The 19794-nt window shown below is 48.4% G+C and overlaps 1 protein-coding gene and 1 long non-coding RNA gene across 3 annotated transcripts; one reads left to right on the top strand and one right to left on the bottom strand.

Moving 5' to 3' along the window:
* Nucleotides 1-8612: 8612 nt before the first annotated feature.
* On the top strand, nt 8613-11653 carry IRF2BP2 (interferon regulatory factor 2 binding protein 2). 2 transcript variants are annotated; one of them, XM_055308779.1, is made up of 2 exons: nt 8613-9797; nt 10450-11653. In XM_055308779.1, exons 1-2 carry the CDS (start codon nt 8756-8758, stop codon nt 11163-11165), a joined length of 1758 nt encoding a protein of 585 aa, XP_055164754.1. In that variant the 5' UTR covers nt 8613-8755; the 3' UTR covers nt 11166-11653. The 2 variants fall into 2 exon arrangements, with proteins under 2 accessions (XP_055164754.1, XP_055164753.1); XM_055308778.1 differs by having other exon boundaries at nt 8614-9845.
* A 3662-nt stretch (nt 11654-15315) lies between these two features.
* Nucleotides 15316-18810, bottom strand: LOC129499194 (uncharacterized). Its single transcript, XR_008662313.1, has 3 exons — nt 18246-18810; nt 17603-17768; nt 15316-15603 (listed from the first exon to the last, which is right to left on the bottom strand). It is a non-coding gene; the product is annotated as an uncharacterized LOC129499194 (long non-coding RNA).
* Nucleotides 18811-19794: the final 984 nt, after the last annotated feature.

The raw sequence follows: 19794 nt of genomic DNA, 5'->3' as shown, positions 1-19794 counted from the left end.
AAGAGGCCGTCTGCCAACAGAAAACAACTTCAAAAGTATGGAATGTAGAATTCTGAGCCTAAACCACTTGACAGCATCCCAAAAAGGCATGTCCTGACATGTTTTCAGTATAAGAGGGCTTCAGCATTCCAGGCTTTTAAAAGAATGTCTCCTGTTACAGCTAAAAGGGGCTGCTTCTCCTTTTCCACACTCTGAATTCATGGGATCTGAAAGTCTGATTCTGGGACACCCATTTTTAAAGATATGGAGTAATTTTTATATGAAAAGTAAGGAATATGGCTCTTTTTTGGTTTTAGAAAAAATAGTTGAAATGAAACATCCACATATAAGTGCTTCCCGCCAATACCATTTTTGAACTATACAGAACTTAGGAAAATTCATTAGGTTTCTTCATAATCAGACCCAAATAAATGACAAACATAAAGGAGGTTATAAATGTAACATTTCACTACAGTTAAGAGATTTCAAAATATCAGGATTCTTAGAACTTAACTCCCCTAACATCCTTTATAAATTCAGTATACAGCCAGCAGAGAAGCCGCACAGCTATTAAGTAGTGGAATCCTGGGTGAGAATACAAAAAAAAAAAAAAAAAAAAAAAAAAAACCCTCAAAACAAGTTTCCACATCCTGCTGCTCTATTCAGTCAGACTGTCAGTATATGGAACAGTTTTTTTGTTTTTCTCAGCTGAGGTCCTCTTGAGTAATCTGAAGGGCCTGTCAATAGTATATTGAATCTTCACCCATTTTCTATGAAGTATATACAGAACCTTTGCCTCTCTATATATGTAAAATAAGGCAGTCTCTCGTGGAAAGAAATATTTTCCATAAATCTTGAAAGACACTTTAATTGGGCATAGTAATGCTGATACAGATGCTTTTGCCCTGGCTAACTTATACTAAGTACAGACCATGGCTTAGGCACTCCTAGCCTGGGATCTGAGCCCAAACCAAGCAGACATAATGTTCTCAGATGATGTGATGATCTGGTAGCCACTTAACCTCACAACTTTATTTGGATGGCAAAATGCCCCAAAATAATGGGCAGGTCATTTTTCTGCATTGTTTTGTGATACCACATGTGTCAGAAGAAATGTCAGCCTTGGATTTGTCAAATTCCCCCCACCCCCGTATTCCTACTAAATCACCCACCATGGGAAGGGTCTGAGTAGAGATGGCATCTCCTCTCCCACTAGAGTAGAACGTGGGCTCAGGGTGTCCAGGTGACCTGCCTCAGGTGATCTGCCAGGTGTGTGAACAGAACCTATGGTTCCTGGGCCACTTCCTGCGCAGGTATTGACATGTACGTAAAAAGAACCTGAGAAGAAAACAGAAATAGGAGGTAGCCCACCAGTGGGCTAAAGAAAGAACTGCAGTCTGAGAAACATGGATTCTAACTGTTATTCACCCAGACATTTTCTTTGAAGGCAAAGTCTTCATTCTCTTGGTTGCCCAACTTACCAAATTGATAGAGTGAGAGAACATGACATCTTGTCATGGTGAAGAGTAATGGATTGGTCTGTTAATGCAAACATAGGCAAGTAGGGAGGTAGTGGAATAAAAGCAGCCTGAAAAATGTTCCAGATCTAGCTATCTCTGAAATGCTAAGAGATAGCCCCTAGGAAGTTCACATGGGGGTAGTTCCCAGGCAAGTCTCAGATCCATTTCCTCACTGAGGAATTTGCTTGAAAGGCTGACAAGGCTGGCCAACAAGCCCATCAAAGTTCATCTGTGCTTTAGCTGTCTGTGACAATCTTTTTAGTAAACACACTATATTTAGGCAGTCGCATGAGGAAATCTCTTTCTCTATTTCTGTCTACCAGTGGTCTTTTGTTAGGGCGCAAACGCGGGCTGTCTGTTTCCATGTATTTCGTTTTCTTACTCCCTGTGTCGGCTCAGTTCTGAGTGTGAATTTGAACCGTCTCGATGGTTTTGCACTCCCCTTGGCAAAGAAGCACTGCCATGTGGGCACAGGATCGGATGTGTGAATGCATATGCACACTTACTCCAATTAATAAATTACAGCCCACAATGAGTCTTTAAAATTTTTCTTCCTTTTTTCCTTTTGCAGGGAGTTTGCTGTGTCTCCTTTGTACATAAAACTAACCACACACACAAAAAAATAGAGATAATTTTACTGTTAAATAGTTAGATCTTTTGATATTACTAGAATATCACCTGTACACAGTACTCATAAAACAATTGTTTTCAATAACAATACTATCTCTCTCTCTTTTTTTTTTTTTGTTTTTGTTTTATCTTTTGTTGTGGAGAAGATGTTGGGTTGGCCCTTAGTGCTTCTTCAGGAAGAATGGTCTATAAATAGGTGTGATTTAGTGTGTTCCACGGTCGGGTAGGTTGAGGGTCTTCCTACATGGCCATCTTGGACTGGAACTCCTCCTCCTACATTTTTTTTTTTTTCTAAACACATTAGACAAGAGCCAAGTAAGCCACCAGAAGAGATTATTGAAACCCCATTGGTAAAGGCCAAATTTTCCTGCTGATTGGCATTCTTTTACAAAATATATTCTCAGCTTGTCAAGAGAAAGTCAGTATAGTTCATACTGGCTCACTTCGTTTTCATAAGAAATACAAACAATAACAATGAAGGCCTATTTGGAATAAGTTATGATCATTTTGCTTTCTATAGGTACTTTATAACCAGAAATGCTATGGAATATCTGACTTCACATGTTGTTGTTGTTGTTGTTGTTTTTTTTCTTTTCAGGGCCCCCAAGCGCCTTATATGTATTTGTCTGAGTGCAGAGTAGCCAGGATTGGAATCCTATAACAGGAATTAAATGATTTCATGAGATTTTCCTTTTTGTTCTTAAGGAAACACATCATATGGAGCTGAAGGTGCAGTATTCCAATTTGGTGATTGCCCAAACCATATTCTCACCCAGCTAAATCCCAGAATGGAAATCTCTTATCCTACCACCAACATCGATTTCAATTTAAGGTTTATAAAGACCAGTGCAAAATAGCTTGCCATTTAAGGAGTCCCATACCAGCCATGGCGTGGTGGCAACTGTCTCTCATCTCTACCATCTCCCTCTATCTATTGTGATTGTTTACTTTTCTTTGGATTGCATGTCCTGTGAACTACCCTAGAATTGCTTTTTTTTTCCTATAAATATAGACAGAGATTGGCACATCTTAACATTCTTTTTGTTAACATTCACAAATGTTAACACTCTCTTGCTAGGTTTCTACACTGTGCTTACATGATTTTCTTTTAAATTCAAAATGAACGTAGAATCTTCTAGACTATATCATTAGACAACAGGACTCATACCTGGATTTCAGTTCTTATGCTTCCCTTTAATTTACTGTAGGCATATCACTTAATATTTCAATACCTTAGGTTTTCATTTCTGGGAAAGGATGACCAGATAACAGAATTTATGGTTGAAATATCTTTTTTTGAATATCCAGATGAAAGATATAAATAAACACCAAGTGACCATATTATCCTTAACCTTTTAGAATTGTAACATCTTCCATTTTTTCGGTCCCTTACTATTGAATGTGTATGCAGGAAAGTCACATTTTAAGTAGATAAGCTAATGAAAAGAAAATTTACCATCTTAGTATTTTCAAACATTGTCCTTGAAGTTAGTTCACTATTTTGTTAGCATCTTCCTAGTGATATCTTTTAAAAGATTTTGGTGAGTGTCTTAAATATCGGTTAAACCCGCATTCAGACATTTTTCCAGAAAAGTACATTTCATCATACTCTTTCCAAAAAGTCAATAGGAGGGTTCTGGCAGCAAATGGCTGTTGAATCCCTTCCAGTTCTCCTACAAATTTCCTTGCAGACTGAGCGAGTGTGTGACCTCAATCTCTCCTTTGTCTGTATTTTTCACTTAGCTCTTTAAATACTGACACAGTAAGTAGTTAGCCTACATCAAGACCCTAATTTTTACTCTAAATGGGGACCTATACATATGTTTATACATAGGCTGGTGACTAACAGCTTCTGTGTATAATATGTGGGTGATTAAGGGCTCCTGTGATTTTATTTGGCCTGATTCTTAGACCCTCCACAGAGAGTTTATCTCCTCCACATGCAAAAGTCTCTTTAATATCCGAACGCTTTCTGTGCACAGGGGAGGCAGGCTACAGGAAGAGGTCAAACAGAGGGAAAGTATTTCTAAAAAAGTGTATTGCGATTTGAAAACCAGTAGAACTGTCTCATAAAATGCTATTACTTAGAAGAAGGGCTTTCCTATCTACTACAGAAGGTTCATTTATGTCAGGACTCTCCATGTTATGTATAGATGTATTCATTAAACAAGTATGTTCAAGTACATATTCATAATTTTTTTTTTTTAAGCAGAAAAGCCCTGAGCAGCACATGTGTTCTTCCAGCCTTATGGCAGTTTTGCTCAAGTACAAGGAGCTAAGGATGTTATTCACAAAAATCCAAGTGACACGCGGCTGCGTTTTGTGTTTTTTTTTTTTTTCTTTTCTCCTTCAAATATGCCAGGGTCAGAGTTTAAGAAGCTCTAGTATGGTTGCAACATTATGCTATTAATAGAAACTGCACTCTAAAGAATGAAGGCTGTGAGTCCACATGTGGGTATAGGGTGAAGTGCATGAACTCAGCAGTCTCTAGGAATACCACCTCGTGGACAGCACACAGATGCAACCCTCCCCCAGCTGCGTGTTCTCAGGGCTAAGTTCCCTCAGGGTCCTCTGGAAGGAACCACTTTTTTTACACTGCCCTGTGGACTGTCAGGACAGGGCTGTGGTGTGTTAACAAGGGCATCTCGACTGGAGTAAGCTCCGGGGACCAGATTCAGATTTGAGATGTTTAATGCTCACGCAGTGGAAGCCCATGTAAACCTCAGTGCGGGGAGTTCAGATTCGCTCCATCCATTGAGCTTTCACCTGGAACTGCTGCTCCCTTGGTCTTAACAACGGATCGCTTCCCTTATTCCTTCTTTTTGATGGTATCATACAGAGCGGCTTTCCTTTTGCTCAACTGTGGTTTTTACTTTAAAGAAAAAAAAAAATCTTAGAAATTAGAGCTAGAAAGGACTGTTGCTTCATCTAACCTCAGCAGAAGTGTTCCCCAAAGAATATTTCCTTTAGTTCTTAAGACCAAATTGCAGCACTTCAGTGTTCTGGTTAAAAGCCAGCCTCAACGCACTGCCCCGCCAACCCGTCATGCAGCATCCACCTGTCTGTCCATGTCCGAATGTATAGGAGCACCCTGCAGCCAGCCAACCTGGTAACCTTGACTCTGAAAGGCAAAGATTATCATAATAATGCTCTTCTCAAAAGACCTGCAGCCTTAAGCAAGAGGGCAGGGTCTACGTGACTAAAACATACCAACTTCCTCTTTCATAAGTCATCACATGATGAACTACAATTACAATTCCTGCCTTGTCTCTGCGAATTGCAGACGCATTGCCTCACCCTAGAAACCCTGCTTCTGTGCGTGGAGGAGGCGGCTGGAGCTGCTGCAGCAGCCGCTTTGGAAGGGATCCAACTCCAGTCTGTGCCGGGAGGGAGGGCGGAGGGTGGAAGACGAAAACAAAGCTATGTTTACTTAGCATAGATCGATAAAGCTGCTTCAGAGCTACATGAAAGGCCAGGCAGCATGAAAGACTTTTGATACAATATAAGGAATAGCTGCCCCGGTTCCAGGGCCAGCCTTAACCCCCTCGATTCCGGAGCCTTTTATGGCAAGAGAGACCCGAACTAAAATAGCCTTTCCATTCTCCAGCAGGCATTTCATTAGGGAAGTTACAACAACATGGTTTCGACATTCAAGTCCTAGTGTAAGATAAAAAGGAAATGCCCCTCATTTGGAGAAGAAAAGCTCTGTTCTACAGAAATCCTTCCTTAGTCCCTCTCGAGGCAGAATTCGTATCTCAGAATTTCTATTTTGGGATGGAACGGCAGGCTTTCCCTTGAGGGCATTACATACAGTACCAGCTTGCAGGTAAACGAGTATAATTAGGCCATGGCTCCAACACAGGGTGGTGGTGGTGGTTGTTTAAATGTTCCAGTCATTGCCTAGTGGGGGCCATCTCTTGGGGGTGTTCAGATGGCTCATCTCTCTGCAGCACAAAGACGGGACCTTGCCCACTCTGGGCAGTGGCCTGGGAAGTCATGTGCTTCGATGAGTGGCCCAGGGTCTCCACGGAGAGTGACCAGAGGGGCAGGGTCCTAAAAGAGGTTCCAGACAGCAGGTACCACGAGGAGTGCCCAAGCCCCCCCCCCCTCCCCCGGCAGGGAGGGATCTGGGCAGGCCCAATCCTCCCAGCAAGAAGAGGGTGAGGCAGGATTGCAATGGCAAGCAAGATCCCGGAACAGATGGGGAGACCTTTATGGCAAGTACACCTTCTCTGGAAATCCCCAAGAGAAGAAAGACATGCAGGGTTGGCCTGTAAACACATTTAGGTCTGGCATTACGTTTTCCGTGCCACTTTCGAACAGGTTTCTTCATGTGCTTTAAGCAGCTCCCTCCACTGTTTCTCGGAGGGTGTTTTTCCTCTTCCTTGTGGTTAATCCTTTGAAGCAACCTGGCATTTTCAATAGCAACAACCAGAGAGAAACGTCAGCAGGATTTTTTTCTCTCTCTCCAACCTACCAATCCAGTTGTAGGAACGATAATGTAATTAGTGCCCTGTTCTTCCCACACTTAACCAGCCCATTCCAGTCTCTGGGAGAGATGTGGGCCTGTTTTCCAACAAAGGAAACTCCAAAGGGCCGCCCTTACCGAGCTGAAGTGTCTGGTCCCCAAACGAGAGTGACTAAGCCCGCGCCTACTAGTGAGACTAAGGACCGGCCAGGAGTGATTTACCATGACACACACCAGCTCCTCCTCCCGATAAAAGTGTGAAGCTCGGGTGCTCCCTTCAGTCTGGGCACCGTCTGCGGCCGCCAGCCGGGGCAGAGCGCGGCGCGGCGGGGCGGGGCGGGGCGGGGCGGGCGGGCTCAGCGGCCGCACCCCGCCTTCGCGCCAGCCGGGTAGGCCCCCGCCGGCCTGGGCCGCGCCGTCGGTCCCGCCCGCCCCCCAGCGGCGCCGGGGACTCCCGCCGACCGCGCAGCCCCGCGCCGCCGCGGCCGCCGCCACGGCCACCGCCACGGCCGGCGGGGACCCCGGCGCCCGCGCCCCGTGCCACCGCGGCTCCGAGCTCGGCCCCGGGGGCGGGGCCTGGAGGCCCACTGCCGCCGGAGGGGGCGGAGCCTGCGCCGTGACGCGGCCGCGCTGGCCGTAGACCCCGGATCCCCGGAATGTGCGTCCGTTCAATGAGGCCGCCCGTGCCAGCCGCGCCGAGTCACGTCCGCGCGGAGCGTGCGCACTCGGCGGCGGCGACGGCGGCGGCGGCGGCGGCGGCGGCGCACGCGGGCCCGCGGCTCCGCGCCCACGTCACGCGCCCGCCGCGCGGTTCTCCATAAGGCGGTCCGGGCGGCCGGCGCCGCGAGGACCCCACGCTCCGCGGGGCGGGGCCGGGAGGCCTCGGTGCCCGCCGTGGGGGGGGGGGGATCCGCCGAGCGGCGTGTGGACGCGCTCCCAGGCTTGGCAACGGCCAGCCGCCTCCGCTAGTAGAACTTCAGGGCAGCGCCGGCGCGTGTGTCCTTTCCAAGACCAGGGCGAGTGTAACTCCTGAAAAGCACCAAAACTGTGAACCACGCTAGGTTGAAAATCCCCATCCTCAAGAGGCTGACAGCACCGAATCAGAGCGGCCTTGCTCGTAGAAACACGAGCGGGAAGCCGCATTCGGCCCAAACGTTCTGGAGGGGAGGAAGGGTGACCGGGCAGTGGAGGCAGCCGAGCGGCCGCAGGGAAGTGAGCCACCGGGACTCGCGTGGCGGGGCGGGCGGCGCGGAGCCGGCTCTCCCGGCAGCGCTCCTTCTCCCGGCGCAGGGCCGGCAGGAGGGGGCGGGGGAGGGCGCGAGCGCGAGCGCGCGGGCGCGCGCGGGGGAGGGCGGGCGCGTGCCCGCGCGCGCGCGCGCGAGGGGAGGGGGCCCGCGCAGGCGCGGTGCGAGGCTGTCGAAGAATCAAGTCTGTAGAAGTGGAGCGGCCGCGGCGGCAGCAGCAGCAGCAGCGACGGTGGCGGCGGAGCTGAGGCGGGCTGGGCGCTGACGCGGGTGCTGGAGAGCGGCGACGCCAGGAGCTGTGAGACGACAGCGGAGCGACCCGGGGCCCGCGCCGCGCCCGCGCTCCACGCCGTCCGGCCGCTGCCTCGGCGCGGCATGACCCGCCGCTCGGGCTGAGCCTGCCCCGGCGGCCGCCCCCCGCCCCCCGCCCCCCCGGCCTCCCCGCCCCCCGCCCTGCACTCCGCGCCGGCCGCCGCCGCGACCTGCTGCGCTCCCCCGCGCCCGCGCGGCCCGTCTTCGCTCCGGTCTGGAGGCCGGCCGCGGCCCCGGCCGAGCCCTCGCCGCCGCCGCCGCCGCCGCCGCCGCCGCCGCCGCGCCCGCCGCGCCGCGCCGCGCCGCCGCCCGCCCGCGCCCGCGCCGGCCGGGGGGACGTGCTGCCGCGGCTGCAGCCCCTCGCCCCGCGCCCGCCGCCCCTCGTGCCCCGGGGGCGCTGCGCGGGCGCCGAGCCTTCGCGGGCTTTGCCGCCGCCGCCGCCGCCGCCTCTGCGGCCGCCGCCGCCGCTGGTGGGAGAGACGCGGGGTTGGGGGGGGAGGAGGGCGCGCGTGGTGCCGGCGGGGAGCGGCGGCGCCCCCTCCTCCTCCTCCGCCTCCGCCTCCTCCTCCGCCTCCACCTCCAGCGCCGCGGGCTCCTCGGACATGGCCGCGGCGGTGGCGGTGGCGGCCGCTTCCCGGCGGCAGTCGTGCTACCTGTGTGACCTGCCCCGCATGCCCTGGGCCATGATCTGGGACTTCACGGAGCCCGTGTGCCGCGGCTGCGTCAACTACGAGGGCGCCGACCGCGTCGAGTTCGTCATCGAGACGGCGCGGCAGCTCAAGCGGGCGCACGGCTGCTTCCCGGAGGGCCGCTCCCCGCCCGGCGCCGCGGCCCCCGCCGCCGCCAAGCCGCCGCCGCTGTCGGCCAAGGACATCCTCCTGCAGCAGCAGCAGCAGCAGCAGCAGCAGCAGCAGCAGCAGCAGCTGGGCCACGGCGGCCCCGAGGCCGCCCCGCGCGCCCCGCAGGCCCTGGAGCGCTACCCCCTGGCGGCCGCCGCCGAGCGGCCCCCGCGCCTCGCCTCCGACTTCGGCGGCAGCCGCCCGGCCGCGGGCCTGGCCCAGCCGCCGACGCCGCAGCCGCCGCCCGTGAACGGCATCCTGGTGCCCAACGGCTTCTCCAAGCTGGAGGAGCCCCCGGAGCTGAACCGCCAGAGCCCGAACCCGCGGCGCGGGCACGCCGTGCCGCCCACCCTGGTGCCGCTCATGAACGGCTCGGCCACGCCGCTGCCCGCCGCGCTCGGCCTCAGCGGCCGCGCCGCCGCCTCGCTGGCCGCCGTGTCCGGGGCCGCGGCCGCCGGCCTGGGCTCGGCGCAGCCCGCCGAACTGAGCTCGCACAAGCGGCCGGCGTCCGTGTCGAGCAGCGCGGCCGCGGAGCACGAGCAGCGCGAGGCGGCGGCCAAGGAGAAGCAGCCGCCGCCGCCGCCGCCGCCGCCCTCGCACCGCGGCGCCGCCGCCGACAGCCTGGCCGGCGCGGCCGGGGCCACCGAGCTGGGAGCCGAGGGCGCGAGCAAAGGCCGCGGGCCCGGGGAGCAGGACTGGGTCAACAGGCCCAAGACCGTGCGAGACACGCTGCTGGCGCTGCACCAGCACGGCCACTCGGGGCCCTTCGAGAGCAAGTTTAAGAAGGAGCCGGCCCTGACTGCAGGCAGGTTGTTGGGTTTCGAGGCCAACGGGGCCAACGGGTCTAAAGCAGGTAGGGGCGGCTGTGGAGTGCGAGGGGACCTAGGGGGCGAGCGGGGGAGGCGGACCAGCGGAGGGGGTGCCCTTGCCGTTCACCGCTCAGCCCCAGCCCAGAAACAACAAACACCCAACTTCCTGATCTGCCCGAGGCGGAACCAGTGCCTAGTGGCAACGTGTTCATGTGCTGAAGCAGCATAACAGAGATGAGTCACACTGGGCTGATAGGCACTGACACAGGGTTTTCCTTTCCCAGCACATTCTTGGGTGGGAGCGGGAGGGCACCAGCCACCCTTTAACTTGCTGGGGGCCGTTAGCAGTCGAATGCACGGTTCCACGTGTAGGTACGGGCGGACGTGCGTGCGTGCATGTGTGAAAACAGGCTGTCACTGCGGTGCTGCGTTCTGTGGCTTATTTTCAAATCAAATACTGCCTAAGAGCCCCGTAAGCCCTAAGTGAGGGGAGTTGCACGTGCACTTGAAACTCCTGAGTGAGATTTTTTATATAGGGGCTTGGAGAGAATAGGAATTCTTCAGTGGATCTTGTTTTGTGTTAGTGGAAGAAAGGTCCTTTTCAGCGCACATCCGTTTATTCTTTTCTTTTTTTCCCCCCCTTCTCAGTTGCCAGAACAGCAAGGAAGAGAAAGCCTTCTCCAGAACCAGAAGGTGAAGTCGGCCCCCCTAAGATCAATGGAGAGGCACAGCCATGGCTGTCCACACCCACCGAAGGGCTCAAGATCCCCATTACTCCTACATCCTCTTTTGTGTCTCCACCACCACCCACTGCCTCACCTCATTCCAACCGGACCACACCGCCTGAAGCGGCTCAGAACGGCCAGTCGCCCATGGCAGCCCTGATCTTAGTAGCAGACAATGCAGGGGGCAGTCATGCCTCAAAAGATGCCAACCAGGTTCACTCCACCACCAGGAGGAATAGCAGCAGTCCACCCTCTCCGTCCTCTATGAACCAAAGAAGGCTAGGCCCCAGAGAGGTGGGGGGCCAGGGGGCAGGCAACACAGGAGGACTGGAGCCAGTGCACCCTGCCAGCCTCCCAGACTCTTCTCTGGCAGCCAGCGCCCCTCTATGCTGCACCCTCTGCCACGAGCGGCTGGAGGACACCCACTTTGTGCAGTGCCCGTCTGTCCCTTCGCACAAGTTCTGCTTCCCTTGCTCCAGACAAAGCATCAAACAGCAGGGAGCTAGCGGAGAGGTCTATTGTCCCAGTGGGGAAAAATGCCCTCTTGTGGGCTCCAATGTCCCCTGGGCCTTTATGCAAGGGGAAATTGCAACCATCCTTGCTGGAGATGTGAAAGTGAAAAAAGAGAGAGACTCGTGACTTTACGGTTTCAGAAAAACCCAATGATTACCCTTAACTAAAACTGCTTGAATTGTGTATATATCTCCATATATATATATATATATATATATGTATATACATATATATACATATATATATACACACACACACTCATATATATATATATATGCATATATATATATATATATATCCAAGACAAGGGAAATGTAGACTTCATAAACATGGCTGTATAATTTTGATTTTTTTTTTGAATACATTGTGTTTCTATATTTTTTTTTTTTGACGACAAAAGGTATGTACTTATAAAGGCATTTTCTTCTTTTGTTAATGTTATTAGCATATCTTTGTGCTTTATTATCCTGGTGACAGTTACCGTTCAATGTAGGCTGTGACTTGCGCTGCTTTTTTAGAGCACTTGGCAAATCCGAAATGCTTCTAGCTGTATTTGTATGCACTTCTTTTAAAAAGAAAAAAAAAAAAGCCAAATACATTTTCTGACATTGTAAGATTGCCTTACTGTCTGTTATTCCTTAATGCTGGCCCCTTTCTCAGGCTGGAGGCCAGTTGGTGGAGAAGGAAAGGGAAGGAGCCAAGGGGGCACTGTTGTGAAGTGGGTGGCATGCCACTGAGAAATATCACCAAGTTTACCCCAAAACATTGTCCTCTCAGAGTAGTAGGAAAATAGATTTTGAATCTTTTATCTATTTTGTTCTGAAAGTTCAGTTGTTGGGGTATTGACTGCCTGAGAGTTGCTGCTGAGAGATTTTCAGGACTCTGTGGTTTGGTGGGGGGGGGGGGGATTTTTTTTTTTTTTAAAGGCAAAGTTGACCACTGTTCACTGACCACGTGATCAGTTGTAAGATTACAATGCTGCATGCTAGTTGGTTACATAATACACAATTCAGTGACTGAAGGCGGTGATAATGGATGGTGGTGTGTACAAGATGGCACTGCCATCTTTGAACAGAGCCTGGCTCTGCAGCGCCACTTTATCTTTTTAAACACCCTAGAGCTCTGTTTGTTGTTGGTGGTGTCTTTTCCTTTGAAAAGAGTTGCAAGAGAAGTTACAGTTCAGGTGAACTTGGAGATTGTGGGATTGGTTTCGTTTCTGTTTTGTGTTTTGTTTTGTTTTTATCATTTACCTGTAGTGCTATTGCTGTTGGTACTATCACCTACACCCTGTTTCTAGTGAGTGCTAAATACAGTATGGTACAATGACAGTAACGGCGCATGGTGCTGCCAGGACTGCCCGTGGGCATATCAGTGACAGCCCAGATGGGGGTGGAGGAAACCTGTAATTTCCTTCTTATGTGTGTTTGAAATACCAAGTGAATAATACTGTTCTTCTGGAAAAAAAAAAAAAAAAAAGATAAACTAGTGAAAATTGAAGAAAGGGTTTTAATAATAGGCAGGCGCCCCACCTCTCAAACTATTCTTAGAAACCTTTTGTAAACTAATTTCTTTGATCACTATTTTGCATCAGTAAAATGATTTTTTTTAAACCAATAAATCATCTGTTATTAGAAATAGTTGTCTCACAATGATACTGGTTTTTCTTTTGTGCTGTTACAATTTAACATTGACAGGAACACTATTTTATATCCTTTTATGTTCAGGTGTTTGTAACTTGGCCCTATAATTAGGCTGAATCATGGCTTCAAGGTCTACAACTTAAGTGTATTGTTTACGACCTAGCTTCTATTCTAATTTGAAGATAGAGATTATTATCCTCTTTGGATTCTTTTTTAGTTATGTTTTTGTCTTTTTTAAATTGCTCAAATATTTTTTAATGGTCGAGTTATTAACACTTGAAAATCAGATACTGCACCAAATACAGTATTTTTTTGTGTGTGTTTTTAATGAGTGCACTTATTATTAATGCTGTGCAAATTCATGTTACCGGTCATTGTTATATTACAAACAGACTTGCATGATTAACCAGTTTGTTGTTACACTTTTTTTTTTAATTGGCGCATCTATGACTCAGATCAGACTGGTTTCTCTTATGTAAATGCACACATGCAGAAACACAGAGTCGATTTTACACGCCCATAAAGACATTTGTAAAGAATTCAACAATTATGGTTTGTTATATAAATGTGTATCTAAGCACTTTATTATAAACTGGAATTTGACCTCATAGATTTTGCAAGTTGATCAGTTATTTGACCTAATTTGTGGTAGCTATCTGTATGCTTTGCAATCTTAATACAGATAAGCTTGCCAAAAAAAGATTAACAAAGAACCATCCTGCTGTTTTGAATAAGTCTATCCAGCTGTGGAAAAGACAACCTTCGGTTTCTCTGTGCTGGTGTTTAGGGAGGGAGCGGGGGGAGAACAGGAATAGCTTTAAAGGGCTGAGAATTGAGGTTGCTCCCATTAAAAAAAAGGAGGTCTGCGTGAATCCACCTGGCCCTTGGGTGGCCTTCGTGGAAGGCTTGCAGCTGTAAAATGTTGATCTGGGTTATTTTTCTGGCATTCTCTTAAGTTAAAAAGTTAACGCTGGGACATGGGCTTGATCTTTGGTTGTACCTGATGACAGTGCAGAGATTCTCCACAGCTGGATAAAAATGTCAGAAAGCTACTTACTGTACGTGGGCAGTATCAGATTTCAGATCCTAAATATTTCAGCTGTGCTTTTCATACTCAAAATATTAGGGGATGGGGTGTTGAAGCTTTCCCTTTTTTGCTTTAACAACTTACAGAATTTAACAGATGTACTGTCTTTCATGTGGCCTCACATTAAAAGTTATGAGAACGTTCACATGGTTTACAACTTTTACTATATACCTTTCCTCGGCCACCAAGTATTTTTAAAGTGTGCCACCTTTTAACCTTTACTTTTTTTTTTTAAGTTGAAGGTGATACTTTTTCTATATATGATGAAACTCATGTCAGCTGAAGTGAGTGTAATCTCAGATACCAACATTATTATATTTCAAAATCACGCTATGGAAAAATCACCTGCATTCTGTCATTTGTCAGATTTACAGTACCTTTTTTTTTTCTTTAACTTTTAGCATTAAATAAAAATAAAATTGGCAGCACTGAACATTTTCTGAGGCCTTTTTTAATTTTTTAAAGTAAGCTCAGAATGGCTATTGTTTTAATCACACTAATGACAACGTGACCAAAGGATGTGTGGGTTTGGGGTTGGGGTTTGCCTGGAACAGCAGGAGAAGAACAGGAGATAAAAGACACGGAACAAAAAGGCAACTGATCATGGGGGGGGGGGGGAGGAAAAAAATAAAAGTGCTAGGGACTGGGGGAAAGGGCAGCTGGATAAGGGAAACAGATAAAGAGAAGAGCTGAACAAAGTACAGCTAGAAAGCACTTGTTTATTTTTCAACTTGCAGTAGAGCCAGCCACTCTACAATTGTAGACTGGACGGAAAAGATCCTGACAACGCTGCAAAGGCTATCGAGACTTGGAGCTGCTCTCTGGAAAGCTTTGGAATGAAACAGCCATGTTGAGCTGTGTGAAATGTGTGGAAGACAAAAGAGGGAAAGCAGCCTACCTTTTGGAAAGTTTTGGAATAAAGTCAGGGCGAAAGCCAGGTGTAAGGTTTCTCGATGTCCCAAAACACAAATTTATAAATAAGAAGACGTGCAAAGCACCAGGACACATTTGCAAGACATCGTAAGACAGATAGTTCCTAGATGTTTTGCAGCCTTTACTCATTTTATTGATCAGTGGCTTGGCCGACTTGTAGAAAGGAAGTTGTGGACCTGACAAAGACTCAGGATAGGGTACACACAGACTCTGTGTTTTAAATTAAACAGTAACAGTTAATGTGTAACAATATATTTTCAGCAGGGGTGGTCTGGGAACTTGGGGGACCCATCACTACGTGTGTGTCAATTTTTTTTTACTAGTAGCCTGCTTAAGGCAGTTTTCAAGAAACTGTATTCTTAATAAGTTAATTATAGCTTATGATATACAACACGATGTTTCATTTAGTAATCAGGTTAAAAGAAATGTCGAACTGCCCACTTTTTTAAACTTAAGAATGCTAAATTTTATTTTTAGGAAAATTTAAAAGACTGCAGCTTGCAAAAGTCATTTATTAAGATTTCAAAATCTCCTCCCAAAGTAAACCTTAAGGATTGCATTCAGTTTCCAGTTTAAAAAAAAAAAAAAAAAAAAAAACAGACTCTTGATGTGGCAGATGTCTTTGTTTATTTCCCAAAGGAGGGAAAATGTTAAAGGGAAAATACAGAACTCTTCAATTCCTAGACTTAAGTCCCTCGTTACTCAAAGTTGTTTTGCATATGATTTATAGATGGTTTTATTTGGTTAGTGAAGAGTAAAATGTTTCTCTTCCTAATTCCAAAGTGTATACGTGGAATCATTCAGAAAAATGTTCAGTCGCGTGTAGGCCACTAGAAGTCCTGAGTCACCCTCATTTGCTCGCCTTTTCTTCATAGGGAACAGTGTGAGAAGACACGCCTTCCCTCTGTCACAGACCAAAGAAACCAATGAATGGAATACATATTTACCTACTTCATCATCTGGGGTTCTAGAAGTGAGAGGTGGGGTGGGGGATGCTATTTAACTCTTTCAGTGCTACTGGCTGGGCCTCTAACAGCAACAGTACTGATTATGATCAAATAGAAATTACCATGTGGCTTCCCAGATTATCAGTAATCTAGAGCCTTCATGGTTGTTTTTGTTGATAGCCTACATTTTTCCTCCAGTTAGGAACCCCAGGCAGTAATTTCAAAGGCACAAAAATATACAAAAAAATCAATTTGTAAATTCAGAGGTTGGAAGGTAGAAAGTGACTGATTTGTGGATTATCTGTGGATTTCTCTAATAATCCCCAGATAAATCCTTAATGAGGGATATCCACACCATCCCTATTTACTGTTAACTAATTCGTACCTAATTTAACAGTGGATTTTGTTTTAACCCATTAGTCTGCTGTTGCCTGCTCCTTCCCTGTGTCAGTACAACTTCACATGCTTGATTTTAAAACAGCTTCCCTTTTTAAAATTGAGAGATAATGTATTTTTTTTTAAGTGATAGAGTACAGAATCTGTATTTGCACTGATCTTTATCACAGAATACTGGGTGCTTCTGTATGGCACTAAGCAGCATAAAACGGCCCTTACAAGCTACAGAAAAGGTATTAGGGCAAGAAAGTATGCTATAGGCAAAATCAATTTTAGAATCATGTGGATATTCGTCTTAAAGCTACTCTTTTATTTTGGTTCTGCGAAACAACTGAGTAAAATCTTAATAGAACAACCTTCTTAGAATGGTGATAAACAATTTCTTCTATAGTAGAGACTTAAATAATGCTTTGAAAAAAATGTAGCTCTTTAAAACTCAAAGTCTTAGTAAAATGAGTCTTCAGTGCACATCAAGTTTATCACAAAGTCAGCCATGAAAATCCTCTAGGAGGTGATTTTCTTTTAGGTCAGACAAGGTCTGGATAAAAGACTACAGGATTCCTACTTTAAATTGGAAGCATCAATGCACTGGTTGAGCTCGTCTTTTGAATGGACTTTGGAAGTTGGATTGCATAATCGAAGAGTCTTTTCCAGCAATTCAGAAGGCCTGAGATAAGGCATCCTATATAGAGTAATAATGTCCTATTTGAATATTTTTAAATATAGTTTGCATCTTGGGGAAAATGAACTGTGACATAATCTGTAGATCCCATCACTTAATCACTCTTACTTAGCAATGACTATTTCATTCTTTTTTTTTAACCAATGACTATTTCACTCTTTTTTTTTTTTTTAAAGATGTTGCTTATTTATGTGAGAGAGAGAGAGAGAGAGAGAGAGAGAGGCAGAGATAGCAAGAGAGCCACAAGTGGGGAGAAGCAGGAGAAGCAGGCTCTCCACTGAGCCGGGAGCCCAACTTGGGACTTGATCCCAGGACCCCAGGATCGTGACCCGAGCCAAGGGCAGAAGCTTAGCGGACTGAGCCTCTCAGGTGCCCCTATGTCATTCTTTATGTCACTATTATCAGTTGACATTCAGATGCACATGAGGGGACAGGCATCATGCACAACCAAGGAGTCACATTTTGTTGTGTAGGTACTCAGGTAGCAAGTTTAGCAGATAAATATTTGGATCATTGCATATTTCTCTGCCTTTTGGAAAATCTCTTTACCATGAGTTCAAATCGAATACTTTGAACTGTAAATGTGGCTATTTTGGAAAAAATAAGTTCAGAAACATTTCATCAGAACTCAGGGCCTTAATTTATTTTTTAAAAATTGTATTTATCTACTCATGAGAGACACAGGCAGAGACACCGACAGAGGGAGAAGCAGGCTCCTCACAGAACCAATGTGGAACTCGATCCCAGGACCCCAGGGTCATGCCCTGAGCCAACCAGGCATTCCCCTAAATTTATTTTAAGGTATAGAGTTTATTAAAAGTAAGTTTAATGTGTAGTAAGAGTTTATTAAAAGAGCTTCAGATTTACCGAGGTTTTACCTTCTTTCACTGTATGATTTTGAAGTACTAGCCACACCAGTAAGAGTTCTGCAGAAAAGTGAATTGTAGGAGTAGGGATGGTCTGGGTCTGGATCAATCAGCATTTTGTTGCACAGTCTTGGTTTGGGGCCTCTCGTGTTCTCCAAAGCCTGAGAGACTGTGTGTGCTGCAAAATAGAAACAGGCGTCGTGAGCCTTAGCCCAGTCTAAAAGCCTCTAACCTCCGTTCTGTTATTTCTGCCTCCCAACAGCCAACCCATTAGCTTTTTTTTTTTCCGATAAAAGATAAAGATTTATTGTAACCCATATACATCTGAAATCAGAATTTCACAGGAAGGTCACAGTCATTAAAGAAGTTTTGGAATACTCTTCTCTTAATAAGCACCATATGGGTTGTCACCGTTCTTATTTGACACCTAGTAAGTAGGCATATCACTCTAGGCTTTGAACAGCTGAGCGTCTAGGGCCCAGCTTTCTTGGAGCTTAAGGACAATTCCACAGATAGGAAGGGCTGTCGGTGCGCTTAATTACGAGCCCTGGGGGAGGAAAGGCAAGCGCGCGGTGGTTTCCTGGCACGAGTTCGGAAAGTGCAGTTAGGGCTAAATTCTCACGTGGAGGACTGAGCCTCTTTCTAGAACTTTTACCTGGAAGCTCGGTAGGACTCCAGCACAGGAGCACGGTCCGGAGTCCTCAGTGCTTGCACGCAAGACACTCATTACGCGCAGCCTGCAACCGTCACGCAGGCAGGGGGCTTCGGGACCTCAGTAGCTTCTTACAAACCCAGAGGCCGTTGGAAAACATCGGGGCCACATCAGAATCGTCAATTGGTAGCTTTTTTTTTTTTTTTACTTTTTTTTTTTTTACTTTTTTTTTTTTTTTTTTTTTTTTTTTTTTTTGATTGTGGCTCACGGTGGCGTTTCTGCAAAGAAAGAAAACAGCCGCAGCCGCCAGCGCTGCCAAGCCGTGTTTACTGGAGGGGAAGGAAAGGGGAGGAGGCGCCCTGCCCCTCCGGCAGCCTGCGTCAGGGCCTGCGCCCCCGAGGAGACCTCGCTGCGGTCTCCAGCGCGGCTCCCGGACTCACGCCGCGCCCGTGTTTATTTATTCCAGGACTTGTGCCCGGGCAGCCGGCGCAGCGCACGTGGAGCGGGGCCGGGGGACGGCCCGGGGCGGCGGCGCCCCGCTCCCGCTCCCGCTCCCGCCAGCGAGCGGGCCGCGCGCCTAGAATTAGCGAGGAGCCGCGCCCCCGCCCCCGCCCGCGCCCCCGCCCGCGCCCCCGCCCGCGCCCCCGCCCGCGCCCCCGCCCGCGCCCCGCCCGCGCCCGCGCCCCCGCCCGCGAGGGCTGTGCGCGCGCCCCGGCCCGCGTGCGTCCCCGGCCGCGCGCTCCGCTCCGCTCCGCTCCGCTCCGCATTGGTTACCGCGTAGTGAACCAAATAAAGTAAAGGTCTGGCTGCGGCCGGGGCGGGCGGGGCGGGCGGGGGCGGGGTGTGGCGAGCCCCCCGCTGCCCAGAAAAGACCGGGCGCGCGTCAGCAAGGGCCTTGGCTGCCGCCGCGAGGGTCCCTGACGCGCGGCGCGGCTGTCCTGCGCGGATTTGCTGAGCTGGGGAGGGCGCATGACCAGAGCTGCCCCAAATGTCACTCCCTTTTTGGAGATCATGATGCTGCCTTTTTTTTTTTTTTTTTTTTTTTTTAAGACTGTGGCTAAAATAAGGCAAATGTTCCATGCTGGTGGAGTAAACACTCATATTTAAGGGGCATCTGTCTTTGGGGCGAGCACACCGAGGCACCGCGCGTGTCCATAAGAAATGTGTTTATTAAGCGGACCTCGGGACATGCCCATATGGGTGCTACAGTCAAATAAAGTTCTGTAACAACTGACTGCCTAAAAGGGAGTTGCTTCATTTTATAGAGAAACCTTTCCTTCAATTAGAACAGCAGGTTTTTTTTTTTTCTCCCATCAGAGTAGCACTGGGCTCTTGAGGTGCCGCGCGATTCGTTCACTTCTCATTTTTGTTAATTATTAGATCTAATACTCTGCAGTAACATCTCAAAAAAAATGCAAGAAGCGTGGCCCCCATTCTTTAAAAAAAAAAAAAAATGACGCTGAAATGCCATTTGTTCCCAGCCTTGGGGTGGGGGCTGAGGAGCCTCACTGTGGACTGTGTTAATAGTTTTAGTCATTGTTTAAAAGTGATT

Source organism: Nyctereutes procyonoides, unplaced genomic scaffold, assembly GCF_905146905.1.
Source record: "Nyctereutes procyonoides isolate TBG_1078 unplaced genomic scaffold, NYPRO_anot_genome, whole genome shotgun sequence".
NCBI classification, from domain to species: Eukaryota; Metazoa; Chordata; class Mammalia; order Carnivora; family Canidae; genus Nyctereutes; species Nyctereutes procyonoides.
Note: the sequence above shows the minus strand (reverse complement) of the source record. Positions and strands in the feature narration are given on the sequence as shown.